This window comes from Ammospiza caudacuta, chromosome 1 (genome assembly GCF_027887145.1).
Source record: "Ammospiza caudacuta isolate bAmmCau1 chromosome 1, bAmmCau1.pri, whole genome shotgun sequence".
Taxonomy (NCBI): domain Eukaryota; kingdom Metazoa; phylum Chordata; class Aves; order Passeriformes; family Passerellidae; genus Ammospiza; species Ammospiza caudacuta.
The window spans coordinates 112,178,372-112,196,265 of NC_080593.1; the positions used below are offsets into that span (position 1 = coordinate 112,178,372).

The following is a 17,894-nucleotide window of genomic DNA, read 5'->3' on the forward strand; positions in this document are numbered from 1 at the left end:
CACAAGCATTTGACTGGAGATGGGATTTAAAAGAAAAAATTACAAACACCATGGGACTCACAATGAAATAGTAACAGTTGATAAGACTCCATTTTTGAGCTACTTTAACATCTATAAAGAAAAAGAAAGTTTCCTGATCTTTTTTGACATTGGCATCTTTAGGATACAGACACAGTTTTGTGGTTAGTTTTTCATAAAATAATTAAATTTTTATTTTCATGTGTGATATTACTACTGGTCAGATATCTTACTAACTTTTTAGGTCCCAGAAGCACTGTCTTAAATACAAAAGGAGTCCTCCAGCCTTTAGTGAAGCTGATAAAAAGCAGTTTTCTTTTGTTATGGGTAAAAGAGAAATCTCTTCTGGTACTTGGGGCTAAAGACATTCCTCTTATTTACCCACTCTCTCCAGTTTCTGGGCTAAACGGCAGAAGAGACCCACAAGTCTTCCTCAGAGGAACAGACCTGGCTTCAAAATATATCATAATATTTGCATATCAGGGGCCCAAGTCCATGTTTTCCTATCACAACCACATGCAAATGTTTTTATTGCCTGTAATAGCCAGTGTAATACCTTGAGGGCCAAAAACGGAGCAACACTACTTTCAGCAACAGCTGTAACTATATACTAGGCTACATACCATGCAGCCACCTGCACAGGGTAAAAAAGCACCAGGGCTGGTAGAAAGACATGTCTCATGTGCTGGGTTCTGGCAAAAGCAGAAAGCAACAGTGAACACCAGCAGTGACAGTGGCACGGAGTTTTATTTCCATTCCCTGCACCTCACGTCACACCAACCACGACACATCGCTATTTACAGCAAGTACTTGTAGCTGCCGTGACACTGCACAGCAGGGTCTTGTGTGGCATCACGGTGAATTTTCTTACATTTGGAGCTTGTTTCCAAAGTCAAGGGCTTCCTTAAGTCAAGCCCATAGCTCCCAATGCCTGTGCTAGCCGCAGACTACACAGCCATGGTGCAAGTGCACTGCAGGTGTGCAGGACAGCCCAATGCAAGAGGTACCAGCTGTATCACTGCTTACACACACAGTAACAAGGGAACAGGGCTGGCTGACACTGAAACCCATCCATGGCTGCCCACACAGCTCCTCCAACAGACGAGGGCATCACCAGCAAGTCCAGAGGAGGGCCACGAAGCTGATAAGAGGACTGGAGCACCTCCCCTACAAAAACAGGCTGAGAAACCTGGGCTGCTAAGCCTGGAGAAGAGAAGGCTGCTTGGAGATCTCACAGTATCTGAAGGGAGCCTACAGGGAAGCTGGAGAGGAACTCTTCATCAGGAATTGTAGTGACAGGACAAAGAGCAGTGGGTACAGACTGAAAGAGGGGAAATTTAGGTTAGTTGTTAGCAAGAAATTCTTTACTGTGAGGGTGGTGAGACAAGGGAAGAGGTTGCCCAGGGAGTTTGTGGATGCCCAACCCTGGCAGTTTTCAAGGCCAGCCTGGATAAGGCCTTGAGCAGCCTGGTCTAGTGGGAAGCGTCCCTGGCCATGGCAGGGTATGTTTGGAGTAGATGATCTTTAGATTTCGTCCAACCCTTAATTCCATGATTCTATCACCCATCCATCTCCAGCATAACGCCCCCCGTGCCTGCAGGAAGCACTACGCCGGGTAGGCACAGGGCATTCATTGCACTGAAAATAAACTGGAGACGATGTTCCACTGTACCCCACGGTATTCCCTGCCCGCAGTGGATGCAGGCTGATGGCTGCGCAGGGGCTGTCCGTGCCCACCGCGGCGGCACAAAATCCCCCCTCGCCGCAGCCACCCGCAGCCCTTTCCCCGGAGGGCCGGCACAGCCTCTCGGCCCGGGATGCGGCAGGCGCGGGGGGAGCGGGCCCAGGGGCGGCCGTGGCCGCACAGGTGCTGCCGCAGCCCGTCGCCATGGGAACGGCGCTGCCGAGGGCGCGGTGGCCGGGCCCGGCCGGGCCCCCCCGCCCGCCTGTGGGAGCGAGGAGCGGGTGTGTGGGTGTGTATATGTGTGTGTGTGTGTGTGTGTGCGTGTGTGTGTGTGTGAGCGTGTGTGTGTCTGTGTCTGTGTGTGTGTGTGTGTGTGTGCGTCTGTGTCTGTGTGTGTGTGTGTGTGTCCCGGAGGTATTGCACTGTTTCCATAGGAACAGGCGGGGGGAGGCGATGGCGGCACAGCCGCACCCTCTCCCCGCTCCCCCTCCCCCGTGCCCTCAATGCCAGCCCGGGCCCTGAATCAATTAATGGAGCCGGCACCGGGCTGGGAGAGGGCCGAGGCCTGTGCCTCCTCTCCGGGCAGCCCCCGCACCCAGCTGGCGTCGCGGCCGCGCTGCTTCCCCGGGGGGACCCCGGGACGGGGTTCCCCGAGGGGTGGCCCGGCAGATGGTCCCTCCGCAGCCGCCCCCGTTCCCCGTCCCGTCCCCGGCGAGGCGCGCCAGGGGAGGGGCGCTGGGGAGCCCCGGCCGCACCCCGGGGACACCCGCGGGGAGAAGGGGCGGGGGACACGCACACAACAACAACAACAAAACCCGTCCCCGCACGGCTGTTTACGGCACCATATGGCTGCAGGGGGAGGGGTGAGGGACATGTCTGCCGAGCCGCCGCGCTCATTATGTCCGATGGAGTCACGGTCAGCGCGCCTCCGGCGCTCCGGGGCGCGGGGGGACACCCTGCTGCCGGGGGCTGCGGCGAGCCCGCGGCCGAGGGACCCTGGCAATCCTCGGCGGGGACTCCAGGGAACAAACACACAGCGGGCTGGCTGCCCTGGGGCGGCCGGAGAGGGAAAAGCCAACTCCCTTCCCCAAAGTCTATCTCTAGATCTGTTAACATCTATGTATAGCCTCGGTGTAAACATGAATGTATGGGATAGAGCTCTATTTTGGATTAGCAATACTTGAAACGTGAAAAGGAAAATACGAAATAAAAAGGTCTCCTGTTGTTTTCTTGGGGGTTTTTTTATCGTTGGGGTTTGAGAGGAAAACCTGACCCATTTTGGGGCATCTCTGTCTATGGTTGGCACGTAGAAAGGGCTGGGATGGAAGCCCCGGGCATCAAACGCTAGCCCGAGATCCACAGCGATTAATGCTATTTTTTCTTTCCGAGCGAGGCAGCCATTCATTTCAGAGTAATCCTTGCTGCACGGCGCTGATGGAGGCATGCTCGGTGCAGCGCGGCCTGCCTCTGGAGAGCTTTCTCGGCCGGGGCAGGAAATGCTTTGAAATGGCTTATGTCTTTCCTCTCAACGATTCATAAGATAGGTGCTAAACCTTGCCATTATTAGAGAGATAAAATCCACAGACTATGGGGTCTGATAATAGGCAACTATACTGTTACCCATATTACCTTGTAAAATTGAAGTATTGATTTTTTTAAAGCATGGTTTGCTACTTACCAGACCAATCCCACTACTATTGTAGTCAGTGAGATTTTGCTATTGACTTCAGTGGGAACAGCTTTTTGCCTTTAAAATGGTCTATTTCACATTATTATGGTAATATCATTCAGCAATTCTTAGAATTGGCCTTCTTGGCCTTGGACATTTTAAAAGATTTATGTAAAAATTACTTGAGCTCAACTTCTTCACCTCATTTCTGCTCATGTTTTGTCCAAAGTTTTGTTTGAATAAATCCGACAGATAACTTAGTGTTCCAGATGGTTGTGGGTGGACTGGACCTAATAGATTCTCCAGTTATGTGTGTTTAAGTGTTTTTTTGTTTTGGTTTGGCTTTTTAATTTTACAGAAGCCTAGATTTAGAAACCCATTTGTAAATCTCCTGTTGTGTGCAGCTTTGAATGCATTTGGTTTCTCACCAAAATAGCATGCCTTCCAAAGCAAGATTAAAAATATTAAAATGCAGCCAGCACAGGGAGTGGTTCAGTTCGACTGCTGCCACAAAAACAGGCTGATCCTCCTGCCCATAGGTAACATACATCTGAATCTTGGCACCTGCCATTGGATTGAAATTCAAAATGAGAAACAGCAGGCCTCAAGGTCTGGAAATAAAGGTAGCATAGGGGGGAAAAAATGTTCTCTGCCTATTAGTAAATAATAAACTGCAGCAGTAAAGACCAATGACAAGGATTGAGGAAAACACACTGTGGGCATCAGATAGATACTGGGGCTATGACAAAATGGTAAACATGTCCAAATTCAAAGTGCTAGATGTATCTAGTACCTATATTAACTGTTTGCCTATTTGTGTAACTAAAAGCTTTTTAGTGTCTAGCAACATTCTGCTTAGCTACTTTTTGCTACGTCATGCTGTGATACTCATTGAAATAACTGTTGACTAATAGACCCCAATTTATAATAAATGGATAAATGGTTGGGAAGAGACATTTATCCAAAATTCTGCTGATATCAAATTTCCTTGAGAAAATGCTTCCCCCTAAGCCTCCCCACCTGCCCCCCCAAAAATTGTTTCATCTTCCACACATTTCCCAGGCAGTTTGGTTATGCAGTTAATATCTTAAGGTTGTTCTGTGCTTTTAGGTAGCTGACAGGTATGCCTAACTGCTTAAATACTACTTTTGAAGAAAGTAGTAGTTTTATTAGCCAGAAGTAGTTTTATTAGCCAGTTAACAGAAAGCATCTGTCTTCTTTTGCCTGCTTTATTTCATTAGATTTATCATTATTATTGTTATTATTACTGTGAAATGTGTAATATGTGTTCTCTAGATTATTTTATTTTCCTCAGCCCCCATCTCTTCCAAGGCTGACTTTCTTGCTTTAAGGATGAGCTCATAGGAAGCTATTAAGCCAAAGTTTGTTTTTACTTGATTGGCTTTAACACTTCACTCCATTTGCTCTCTCATCTCACTTTCCTTCCACTCTTATTAGAAGCAGGATTGCTCTAATGCAAATATAGTTCAAAGAGACAGGAAAAAGAGAAGGAAATCTGAATTCTCGTCATAGCAGATGTCCTAATGCAATATCCATAGAAAAGGGAGATTATTTTAAAACAAGTAAACAAACAACCTCAACAGTTTGAGAGTGAATATATGTGTTGTGTGTGCTTAGTTTATGAGAGATGCTCATTTATTTGACTTAAATATATGTATGGCTTAAAGGATTGAAATCAAGCTCATTCTCTGGTTTGGTTTATTCCTCCTTGAACAATCAGAACTTGGGGATTTCTACAACAGAGAGCTGTCTGCACAGTGCACTGCATTGAGTGCACTCTGATGTTGCAGAAGATTATAACCAAAGAGGTGGGAGCAGGGTGCCCCTGCTGTTATTTTAGAGCTGGATTTGGCCTTGCTGTTACTAAAAGTTTCTTGATATTTTTATACATTTTCTAAACTTCTCTATATGCTTGTTAAGCACCGGTCTCTGGCACATTGGAATTTACCTTGGCAATACCAGATAGCGCTGACATATAAATTATTCTTCACAAATAGAAAAAAATATTGTCTAAATGTATCCTATTGAGAGTTCAGTCATTGCTACCCAACACCAGCTGATGGGGGCATTGAGTGCCCAGGGCATTGGATTTTGGGTGGACTCCTCCCTCGGGCACTGACCATTGCAAAGCCCAAGCATCAGCCAGGGCTGCATCATGTCTTCAAAACAGGGCCATAACCTTTGTTCCAGAAGATTTGTGAGAATTATTCACAGACCTGCTGGTCCTGTCCCAGGAGGGGATTTCACCCAGCTTGATTTAGGATGACAGGGTGGGTCCTTCAAACCTCACAAATGTCACGGGCTTAACTCCTTCCAGCTTCCTTCAGCTACAGTTTTTCAGCTTTATTGTAGGTTTGTTGGTTCACTCTTTGGATCTATTAGGCAAAATACTAATTTACTTTAAAATATTATCACTTAATCATCTATATTGTACTTTACTTATTTGCCTGCTTTTAAATTACAGCAAGAATGATAATGCAAATTTCTTGAATGTTTTGAAGTCTGTATATGTGAAAATTTTCTGACTTTACATCCATTAAAATTAAATTTACTAAAAAAGAAATCTTGTAATTACCTATAAATTCATTAAAGTTCAATGATAAGAAGCAGAAAAAATACATAGTTCATTACAATTCTATTAATTGAAATATTCTACTTATTAATAAAATTTGACCTGCTTTCTCCTATTTAGGAATGCTTTTTCCTACTCAGCTTTTGAAAGCAGTCCTTTTGCTTCCAGTTCAAAATGGAAGATTCAATTAGGAACACAGGTAAAACAGTATTTTCAGTTCCACAGTTTCCTTGAAGTCTGATGTATCTTGCCAAAATTGAGATGAAGAGAACAATACTGGAATTTTCTATATAGAGGGGCAATTTAAAAAGAAATTAATCTTATTTTAACTAGCTTTATTCACTTCCAAAGCTAGCTTTATTTATATTGCTTTATCATTTGCTTGGATGCAAATTTAACTATTTGAAAGCTCCCTATATGCCCAGCTCAACTCTTAGTTACACCAAAACAATGATAATGAGGCCTTCTGCATTAGTCAGATGTGGCAGAGGATTTGTGTAAATTTTCAAAAAAACACAGGGTCATTGTGCAAGAAGTTTACAATAAACATCCTTTTGAGAATTCTGGTTTTTGCTGCTGCATTCATATAGAATTTACTATCCCATCTCCTTGTTGGATAAGCCTATATTGAGACAAAAAGGGATAAATAGATGAGATCTGCCTGAACTACAGTTTTTAGATGGATGGCTGGCATTCAAATATGGCACTCATTAAAAGAATGCTGACTGTTTGCTCAGTAAAAATTAAATACTTCAGTGTTACAGCAACCATAACCAGGGGGCTTTACTGAACTCTCATAATATAAAAAGATAAAGGTTATCAAAAGATGTAATAAAAAAAGCTATGACTATGTCTAGATTAAAGGAGGAAGGAAGGGGCTACATTCTTTTTTCTTTTCCACTGCCATTTCTTGAGAAATGCAATGGGACAAGTCATCTAATTATATATATGCCATACTTCCTAGTCCCATTGGTCAAAAAGCAAAGGCTTTCAGAAATTGTCATCATTTGAACAAGCTAATTCCTCTCATATTTGTTATTAATTCTCTAACAATTCTGCTCTTTTTTTCTTTTCTTCCCACCACTATAAGGGTTTGGAAATAGTCTCGACAAATACACACACTCAAAAAGCTGACACAGGTAGACAAAAATACAGAGGTGAAAGCAGCACATTCCTTCTCACCGAGTGCAGTAAATTGTAAACCAGGGCTAGCTCATTGCAAACTTTCTGTGTAAACCACAACAATCTCATAGTTCACATAGTGCTGGACCTCAGAAACTTGATTGTCTCCCTCCTTCCTCCAGACTAGTGATATCACCACAGCAACGAGCCACAGAAACTGCTACAGCCCAAGTGACCAACAAACCATCTAGTACCAGACTGCAAAAGATGTTTCAGAGTCTGCAAAAGATGTTTCAGAGCTCAGTAATTGGTAAATAAACATATTCCTAACCAAAATACTGTGCCTTGTGCAATAATGACCAATTTATTTTCCACTGCTATAGCATCAGTCAACCTAAGAAGACATAACTAAAACTTATTAAGCTATTCATGAAACAAGAGCATGAAGGCTGAGACCACTAGCAGTGTTAAAATTCAGTACAAAGTGGAAGGGGATGAGAGGATGCTGGGATTTCAAGATGCCCCACCAGTCTTTCCTTGTGTTGAATGGATGGGCTGGAACATGACTCACCCTGACAGAGGCTCTATGGGACAACACCTGGGGAGATGCTGCAAGACACCAGATGGGAGCCAGGCAGAGCTCATGCCATCACACCAGTGCCCTCACTCCTGGTGGCACAGAGCAGGAAGGGCATGAACATGACCTTGTCCTCACTTCTGCTCCAGCCTGCAAAGCTGAACTGACATAAAGAACATGCTACATCCTTATGAGAGCCACAGAGCTCCTGTAAAATCCTTGGAAGAAATTTTGGATTAATCAGTCAGGGTTTCTCTAGGGACAGCAGTGCAGATTTTCCATTCCCAACACTATGGTTTATAAAAATGGCCTAGCTTTGAATTTATCTTCTGAGATGGTTGTCAAAAGAGCCTTGGGACATGAAATAGAATTTAAAAGGGTAGTGACTGAATTTTCTCTGCTGTTCACCAGTATTTACACCACACTATTTCTCTCACTTTCTTTCTGCCTCTTACATGTCAGTTTTCTGCTGAACATTTTTTCTCTTAATGTTTATATTTTTGGTATATAACCATTTTTTTGGAAATAACCATTTTAACTACTTCTCATGTAAGTACCCTTTTTCTTTGATGAGCTTGGTTACCTTCCATGGACCTTTCATCTCTTGCAACCTTTTAGAGATGAGATAAATACACTAAGCATGCCATTAAAGGCAAGGACATACCATTTAATGTATGAGAATAATAAGTTTTCAGTGTTATTCTCTATACTTTTCCTAATGCCGATTTTTGTTATATGTGCCGTGCTCATTTTGGATACACTTATTGATTTGTTTGAAACCATTCCTAAATATTTCCCTTGAGATATTACACTAATTCCATATATTTTAGATGTGATTGAAAGGCTTGAATTCTTCCTTTCCTCTCCAAAAGCTAATATCATGATGGCATAAAATGTAAATTATCTGGCAATGGTCTGTAGGGAATTCTGCCTGCCATCATTTCTCCCTTTTTTCCCCTTTGTTACAATATTTCTATTTTTGCTCCCAATTCTTCTTTGACTTAACCTAATTAATTTGCATTTCCATATATATATATATATATATATATATATATATATATATATATATATGGGGGGGTGGTGTTTACATACACACACTGGAGTGCATTGCATAGCTCTCAAATACTTGCTGTGGTTTCCCAGTTCTTCATCAGTTTTAATTTGTCATCATAGCCAAAGCTACAACCCTGCTTTAATAAAGTCTGTATCAGATGGGTTTCATTTCAGAAGAAAGCAAGAAACAGTTTTCACCTGAAAATTTCTGAAAGATTCTTGAACACAAGTTAGAAAAACATCATTAACAGCCACAAAATCCAAACTAGTTCCCAACCAGCTCCAGTTCATATTTACGCTTAAGATAATTTTTAATGACTCTTACTGATTTTTTTCTTAGTGTTGGCATATGGTTCACTATCTCTTATTTCTGTGAGCTATCTTTACTACCCAGTTTTTGCCTTTCTAGTACATTCTTGTCCATACTGTTGCATCATTGTCACATATAGTGGCAAATAATATATTTTAGTAGTATTTTAGGTACTTCATTCTTAAGTTCTTTAGTGGTTTTGAATTTGTGCAAGTTGCAGTGATGCCCTGCAATGTCATATCCCCTCTTTTTTAATTCTTTATTTCTGACCATTCTTCAATTTTATCACCTGAAAAATGTGAACCCAGGGTAGATACTTCTTTATCACCCACATCAGAAAAGATACACACTGAAAAATAAAGTTTTGTGAAATGTGTTTATAGTCCTCATCTTTCTTGTCCACTGAAACCTCTGGCCATACCTTAGCTGTCCTTCTTATTGAAACTAATTACCTGTATAATGATTTGCCTATTAGTCATCTTCTATCAGCTCAGGGTAGTGAAAGTCCATTTCTAAATGTGATTTCCTATATACCAGCACAGTGTTGCTTTACCCTACAGATAGGTCATGATTTAGTGGCAGCTACTCCAGCTCTGGATCTGCCTTGAACAAAAGTTTTCTTCAAACTGCACCTGGCATTATTAGTAATGGTAAGTCCAGAGGCAACAAAAAGAGCAATCACAAGTCATAATTACTTAAAAGTTTTACCGTGAGTTAGATTCATAAGTCATTTAAATGCAAGTAATCTCACCACGTAAATTTTCTCTAAGTACAGTCAAAATGTTGTAGCATCCATGTCTGGTTTTAAAGTCTCTGGGGTAACAAAATGTACAAAAGCTTCAGACACGCAGACCTTACTATCAATACAATGCATAAAACCTCTCTTTCCCTAAGGAGTTTAATTACAGGCTCTTAAGTAAAAAAGGTTGAATGGGTTTCATCCTAGGCAGAAGTAGGTCATTTGATAAATGTTGCCCTTCCAAGTCTATATAGAATATTTGTTTCTGAAAAAAAGTCTTTACTTGAGGTTAAGTCTGACATAGATCAGTTTTATTAAGTAAACTGTTCACTACAGGTAGCCCCTTAAGTTGAGGAGTGTCCACATATACAAGGAAATGTTTCAAACACCCCATTTGAATTTCAACAACTGGGCTGTAATCCCAGCAGATGCACACAGTAACTGTCAAGATTTGCAGCTTGCAGAGTTATTGAATAAGCAGTTAGAAGCCTGTACAACTGTCTGTGACAAAGTTGATCATCACTAAGAAAATCCATGTGCATTGGAAAAAATGCTCAATGCCATAACTTGTGGCATTTCTTTCCTCTATATTGACAATGCCTGGATATTGTATGTTCATAAACCATTAAAAAATACCTTCTAGTGGAATCGTAAAGTTTTGAGATTCACCTATTTAAAGAGAACAAAAGGGTAATTTAAGCAAGCTGCGGGATCACTTTCAGCGCTCTTGCAGGACAATAGGAACAACTCTCAGTGCACCAACTACCACTGTCTGAGTTTTCTAGAGTCAGAGAGGCTTCTGGCAGGTTTAAAATGACACAGACAAGACAAAAACATCTTTTACATCCTGAAAAGCTCTACTAATTTGGGTGACTGTGTTGACCAGTCAACCTACTCAACAAGGAACACAAGATGCCTGTGCTGCTCTGCGATGCATGGGAGGCTGCAGAATCTGCTGTGATCCTCCCTCCTGGAGAGTGTGCTTCCTGCCACGCTGTCTCATGATCTTTCTCCACATCTACCTCATTTATACACTCTGCTTATTTCGTTCCTCTTTTACCAGCAAACTCTCAACAGGTGTATCCTGCATAACTGGGGAAGATTGGGACCCGAATAGCTTCCTTCAGACCAAACCTAACAGCTGCTAGTTGCCTCCTTTCAACAGCAAACAAACTCACAGTTCAGTGTCAGCGAATTTGAATTTATTTTTGTAGTGTAAAATGAAATTTGAATCATTAACTCCCACATTCATCCAGCACTGGCACTAGCCTTCTTCCCCCAGGGCCTGTGTTCATGGGAAGCCCTTTCTACCTGCAGTGTCTCTGTGTAGTCTCCTCAGATCCTGTCTCCTTTCAGTCTAGAGTTGAACAACAGCAATGGTGATCACCTCAGAGGACAGGGAAAGAAAGTTTCTCCATAAAAAGATCAAAAAAAGTCCTATCAGGCTTTTTCTGTAAAAAAGCTGTACTGATGCCTAACAGCTCATTGTAGCCCTAACCTTCCAGCTTATTTCCCACTGATCACATAGCTGTGTAGCCACAGAAACAGCACACGGTACGTCCAAAGAAAATCAGGGCTGGAGCATCTGAGCAGCAGCCCCTGCATCATGATCAAATCCACTGCAGCTTCACTGACAAGAGACTCAGGGTAAGAACGAAGAAACAAGTTCACTATCACCTCTGGCTTCTCAGCAAAGGTTCACAGAAGCATGAAAATCAAACTGTGAGGTTTTATTTCTGATTACTGGAAAGATTTGGGCTTTTGAGCTGCAAGTCTGGCCTTTGCCCAGGTGATAGCACTGAATTTTTCATCCTGTCTCTCATTACATGTGTATTTATGGGATGGATACATCAGTGCTAGGTTTTGTTTGCACACTGCTACACCCTATTTCATGTTTCTAAAGTCAAGTCAACATTTTCTAACCTTAAAACACTTCGTTTTTAAAAACCTGCTCTCCTTGGCTCATTTTTCTTTGAAAATTCCAACTCAACATTGTTACTAAGAAATCTCAGCTCCTCCTGTCCCTTTGCCTCTCTCACACACGCATGTGGAGATGGCATCCTACATATGGGCGCTTTAACATTTTTTAATTCTAGGACAGAGTTATTCTCTTTATTCATGAACACTCCTCTGAATGCCTACATTAAGAGTTGCCAACTAAACCAGTTTTGTTCCATCTGCTGTGACCATTTTCCAGCACTCCCTCTCTGATTCACCAGCATCCCTCCCCACCGGCTCCATCGGGAGGTCTGCAAACAGCAGGGCAGAGGCTGCGGGGAGCGGGAGGAGACACAGCTCTGCAGACCTCAACAGGGGTTAAGGAAAATGTGGCTGGCAGCTAGAGCAGGGGGGATATGGCAGGGTTTGAATACCACTCCTGAGCCTGGAAGGTGCATTTAATGGGACTGTAAAACTCCTGCGGCATTGTACCTTGGGATAAATTATAGCTCACCCTCGGCATCACCTTTCTGTGGTACTTACTGCCATTATGTGCTGGCAGTTCACTAGGCTACAGAGCTACCAAAGTACATTTGACAAATACTTCTATAATTTTTTTTCTATGGATGGGTACAAAAATGGGGAGAAATGCAAAAAAAAAAAAAAAAAAAAAAAAAGCTTATTTTCAAATTGCTACAAAATGCCCTAAAATAATGAACAATTTTAAATGTAAGATAGTTTAAAGCAATCAATTTTGACCTATAAGCTATTTATGTTGTGATCTTTTTTCTATTGTTCATAAACAAAGTAATTTATCTAAAAAGAAAAGGAATATAAACTGTATCTATCTACTATTATTCATGTCCAACAGAACAAGAGGTGGGTTGGGACATAGCCTGTTCCTTAGAGCTGACTGGTCTATAATTTTAAGCCTTAAATCCTGTAATCAGGTTCAGTAGTACAGCCTTGCACCTGCACAAAGCCTTGCTGGTCTACTAGCAGCAACCCATGAGGTACCAGATCCTCCTGGAGGATCTAAAGATTTAAGCTAAACAAAATTCAGTTTCAGAATGAAAGTTCATTCTGTGCTTATATTTGGAAAATATAGAAGAAAACACAGGAAAATTCATACATTAGGTCTGTGATATCATTAAAGCCAATGAAGTAATTTCAAATTAGTAATGACATAAAAGTAATCTGAACTTGGCCTTTGAGGTTATATTCTATTAGTTTGCTAACACGGTGTAAATTCTATATTTAAAAGCTATCCTGCAGTCATCTTGGCCCTTCTTTTTTAAAGGAAAATTCTGCTTAAAGTCTGCTGATATAGCTTGGATTATTATTTTATAACTTCTTTTTTAATCAAGACTAATTTTTAGGGTCCATATTTGCGTCCACACACAACATCAAGCCAGAGAAAGCAAAGTGGTGAGGAGAAATTTGTTTTCAAGTTGCCAATCAATAAGTAGCTCCAGCTAAAGAAACTACGCAAAAAATAAATTTTAAAAATGCACCATAAATATCATGTATACGATTAGAAAGGATATCCTACCCAAGATACTAGTTCCATACCTCCTCATTGTTGGTGAGTACCAACTATTGAAAGTCAACAGTGGCAACCACTTGGCATATTAGGTTAGGTTGGCCTAACCTGTTTTATTTATACAGTGTGTCCAGGCTAGACATCATTTCACTGTTTTCACAAAGTGCAGCTTGGGCTTGATGCAAGAAAACCTTCAGTGGTGACAGAAACAATCTGAAAAGTTGCAGAAGTGAAACACTCACTGGGTTGCATACAGGAATGCCTAAAGCATACAGAAATACCTTATTGTGTGCTGTCCCACTCTGGACCTAAAATGGCTGTTTTGCAGGGAATGTTGTTGCCTGGTGACCAAAAGTGTATCTCCTAGGCCACAGAGGGATGTGAACATTCAGAAATTGATTTGTTCCTGTTGCTCTTGAGGAGACCATACCCGTAAAATAGATTAAGCCAGCACATCACCATCTATGCATTCTCCTTGCTGGCATGCTTAAACTTGATACTGAAGGCAGGCCTGTGATTTTGAGCTACTTATCAAGCAGGCAAGGGAAGAGCAGAATAATACCTCGTGCACTACTGCCCACAGAATATGAAAGTAGACCAAGGCTGAGCTGCTGTAAGGCTGCAAGACACCCTGCTTCAATTAAGTCTGTGTTGTACATCTAGGCTGTTCCGGTGCAACCTCCCAGTTGCTATCAGGCTCTCTTTCTTTCATTAGAATCAAGTAGTTAATTAGCCCCAGCCTGTCCTCTCTCCTTCTCTCTTTCCCTTTAACGCAGCAGTAATGATGTCTAATTACCAGCAGCAGTGGATTACAGCACCATCAGGAGCAAATCTCTCTGGCTGACAGCAAAGCTGAGCAGCAAATCTTAAAGCTTCAAGGAGAGAGTAATTCCTAACAAAGTATTTGAATATTTCCTTATTTTTGACCAGCTTGTAACTGTAGAGTCCAACTTGCAATTTCATCCGTCCTCTTATTGAACAGGGAGTGCTCATGCAGTGATTAATTTTAAATTGAAACTAATTTTACCTATGGTGAGATCAAGTGATGGACGAAAAGAGGGAGAGGGTGAAGGAGAAATTCACAGTTTGGAGCTCTGCTACCTTTTGGGGCTGTCTCTGAGGACAGGCCCAAATGTATGGGATAACCATGAGAGAGGGGAGGAAAAAACAAAAATTATCACAAATTTAAAAACTCTTAAATAATAATTAAGAGTTAAAGAAATGAGAGAATGGGCTTTTAAGGCTTACCAACAATTACCGCCTGATGAAAATCCAATTTTTTCCCCCTGTAACTTATCGTTCCCATCTGGGTGAAATTCTAGACCTCTATATAGGAGCTAATTCTAGACCTGTAAATAGGAGCTTTGCCAGTGACTTTCTCTGCCAGGGGCAGCATCCCTGTTCTGTCAAACATGTTCTTTCTGAGCCTTCAGTGCCTGGCAGGCACTGCCCCAGCCCTGGCAGCAGCTCATACAAACCACTGCCACCCTGTGGGTCTGCTCAAATACTCCTCTGCCTTTTGTGCTGGGATGGTGACACCAGATTCATGGATTTAGGAGGGGCTGGCGTTTTTTTTTCAGAGCTGAATGTTGCAGAGCATCCCCTTTTCCTATTTTTGTTGGACAACAAATTTCTGATGGCCAGCAGGAGGAAATTGTATGTATGTATTCTGAAAAGGATTAAATATCATTGCTCAGGTTATATACAGATATTCTGTATATTCTGATATTACAGATAGGTCATGCTAACTTTTCCTTTCTTGATTTCATTACCAGTCCTAATTTTATTAAAATTCCTGCCTGGTTGCTAAACTATATGAAGAGAGTTACTCCTATATGAATGTAAATACATGTAGAGGGGCATAAAGAGACATTCACAGCTAAGGGTGTGATTCCCACAAATGTACATAAGGTAAGACCTGCAAGATGCTCAACCTCTCACTGAAATCCCTTGTGGGGAAAAAATAAAAATAAAAATTGATTCTGTGTTCTTAAAATAGAAAACAGGATGGAAGGTGGACTCCAGGCTTTCATGGCCTAGCAAAGGTGAGAGAAAATAAACAAGCTTATCATCACTGAGTCTTGTGTTTCAGAGGACCAGAAAAGCACTTAATTTTTAAATTCCATTGTGTAAATTAAGGTTATCCTCTTTATTTAGTGCGGTAGTCAATGTCATTTTTAAAAATACTGAATTTACTTACAGTTTTGAACTCGTAGTGAAAAAAATAGTCTTGGGAATAAACAATCTTGCCCACTGGCCCTTCAAAACAATTATTTCAGTGAGCAGAAGAGATATTTAAAAATACTAAGCTAATTGGAGACTCCTGCTTTAGGCAACCTTTTTGTTATAAATTGTATCTATGGTACTGTCTGGGCTCAGAGATGAGCAATCAATCTTGTAACACTAAAACAGAGATCTGCCAAATCATCTGAATCTATAGACAGACCTGAAACACTTCAGTGAACAAAAAACCATAGAGAAAGAAAAAACTGTCCAGAGCTTCTCTTTTACTTTAAATCTTCATATTGAAGATCTCCTTAAAATTAATTTCCCGCTTCTGCCTCCTCAGAGCCACGACGGCACTGATGACAAGGGGGCAAATACAAGGCAGCCGCTGGGAATGCCCAGGTTTATGACTTCAGCAAGGCAAAGAGAGGCAGATTTCCCCGGCAGCCTACGTCACAACCCAGCCCAGAATACTTTCCAAGAAGCCCCCTTTGCTGCGCCACCCAGCAACCTTCCCGTTAGCTCTGGATAAGCTGCCACTCCAGGAAAAAAAAAAAAAAAAAAAAAAAAAAAGAGAGAGAATATTGCTCATCCAAGCCAAATGCCCAGGCAGGAATATTTTTAATTGCCGGGTTTCCTTTCTCGGCTCCCCCTCCACACCCGCCCCACGCACAGACAAAAGAAGCTTAGCTTGCGTGACCCAGCGCATAAGAAGTAAGAATAATGATACATTAAGAGAGTTCAATAGGCAAAACCTACTTGCAACCAACAGTCCCCATCTTCTCAAATAGGAAAATCTGTCGCTCCTGCCACCACCAAGCATAATAGCTCTCCCGCTGTCAGACCTGCGCCGAGCCCGAAACGCCAGCGCCTGCCGGGGATGCCACGCTACCCTAGCGCATCGAACGGAGTGCTGAGGGGCTCCTGCGACCCCGTAAAGTGTCACAAAATGCACCCTTCCCCCGGTCATGCGGAACCCCGTCCTCCCTTTGTTGAGCATCCTCTCTCTCCCTCCCGCCGCCCCTCGCTAGCGCAGCCGGCGCTCCACAGCCCAGCCGGGCACATTCGCGGCCGCTCGGCGGCGGCGCCAGGGCTGCGGGATAACAATAAGGGGGGGGAAAGGATAAAAATCATACTAGCAACAAATAAATAAATAAATAAAGCTCAGCAGAGATCCCGGGGAACCACCGCCCGGCGCCGCGCCTGGCTTTGTGCCAGGCAGGGTACCCCCGTGCGCCATCCATGCATCCATCCATCCATCCATCCATCCATCCATCCATCCATCCATCCATCCATCAGCGGGGCCGCTGCCCGGGGCGCGGGCCCGGCACAATGGCCGGAGCGGCGGCGGGACAATAGCGCACCCCGAGCCCGCCGCAGCGGCCCGGGGGGGACGGGAGGGACGAGCAGGACGAGGAGGACGAGGAGGAGAACGACACCGACCCGGCGGGGCGCGTTGTGCGCACGATCGCTTTAAATAAAAGGACCCACAAAGACCTCGGCGGTGTATAATGTGACAGGCAAACGCAACATGGTGATGATGACTTGGGGGAAGAGGGAGGAAGGAGCCAACTGTGGCTGCGGCTCCCCCTGCGCCTCTCGCTCCCGGAGCGGGCTGCAGCGGCCGACATAGAACAAGGAAGACAATTCTCTACTAACCGTGGTTTTGACTGGCACGTACAGCACTTGCTTCCCTCCTCCAGCACCACCACTGACCTCGTCCGAGTTGCCGAGCTGGAAGCCTTTAGATTTGACCCAGAATTTGAATTTGGCATTATCCGTGGAGCTCGACTCGGAGCCGTTCAGGAGCTGGACGATCCGGTCGTATTTTTTACGGGTCACCGTCTTGGTTTTTCCTGAGTCCCCGTAAGTCCTGAGACACCAGTCCTGAAACTGGCGGTACATGTCCCGGTCGCTGCTCTCCATAATCTCCTAACACACACACGCACACATGCACACGCCGGGGCGCACACACACACACAGGGACACGCACACAGACACGGGCAGACACACGGACACGCACACGCCGCCCCGAAGCGGGCCGGGGTACGGGGCCGGGCCGCCCCGCCGCACTTTGCACCTGTTCACCCAGCGCTCATGAAAAATGCATCCACCTCCGAGCCGGAGCGAAGGAGGTCCCGGTGCAGGCAGATCCCAGCGGATTTTTTTTTTTTTTTTTTTTGTGGTGGTGGTGGTGGCTCGGGGGGGTGGGGGTCGGGAGGGGGATGGGTGGGGGGGGCAGCAATCAATTCAATAGTGTGGCAATGTTCTCCTTCATTATTTTTTTTTTTTCACAGGAGGCAAAACGGATCTGGTGGAGGTTCCTCTTATCCTTCCACTGTACGTGATCAGTCTCTTTAATAATTGTGCAAGGCAGGACTATCCCACTGGGTCCAGCAGCAGCGCCTTACCCACAGAGGGT

At 43.4% G+C, this 17,894-nt stretch overlaps 1 protein-coding gene across 2 annotated transcripts in view; it reads right to left on the minus strand.

Annotated features, from left to right (window-relative positions):
- The window catches only part of NOL4 (nucleolar protein 4), a 186,519-nt gene extending 169,121 nt beyond the window's left edge, over nt 1-17,398 (minus strand). For both annotated transcript variants that reach the window (XM_058808766.1, XM_058808774.1), the window contains exon 1: nt 17,132-17,398. In XM_058808766.1, coding sequence (XP_058664749.1) covers nt 17,132-17,398 — 267 coding nt within the window. The remainder of the gene's footprint in view (nt 1-17,131) is intronic.
- Nucleotides 17,399-17,894: the final 496 nt, after the last annotated feature.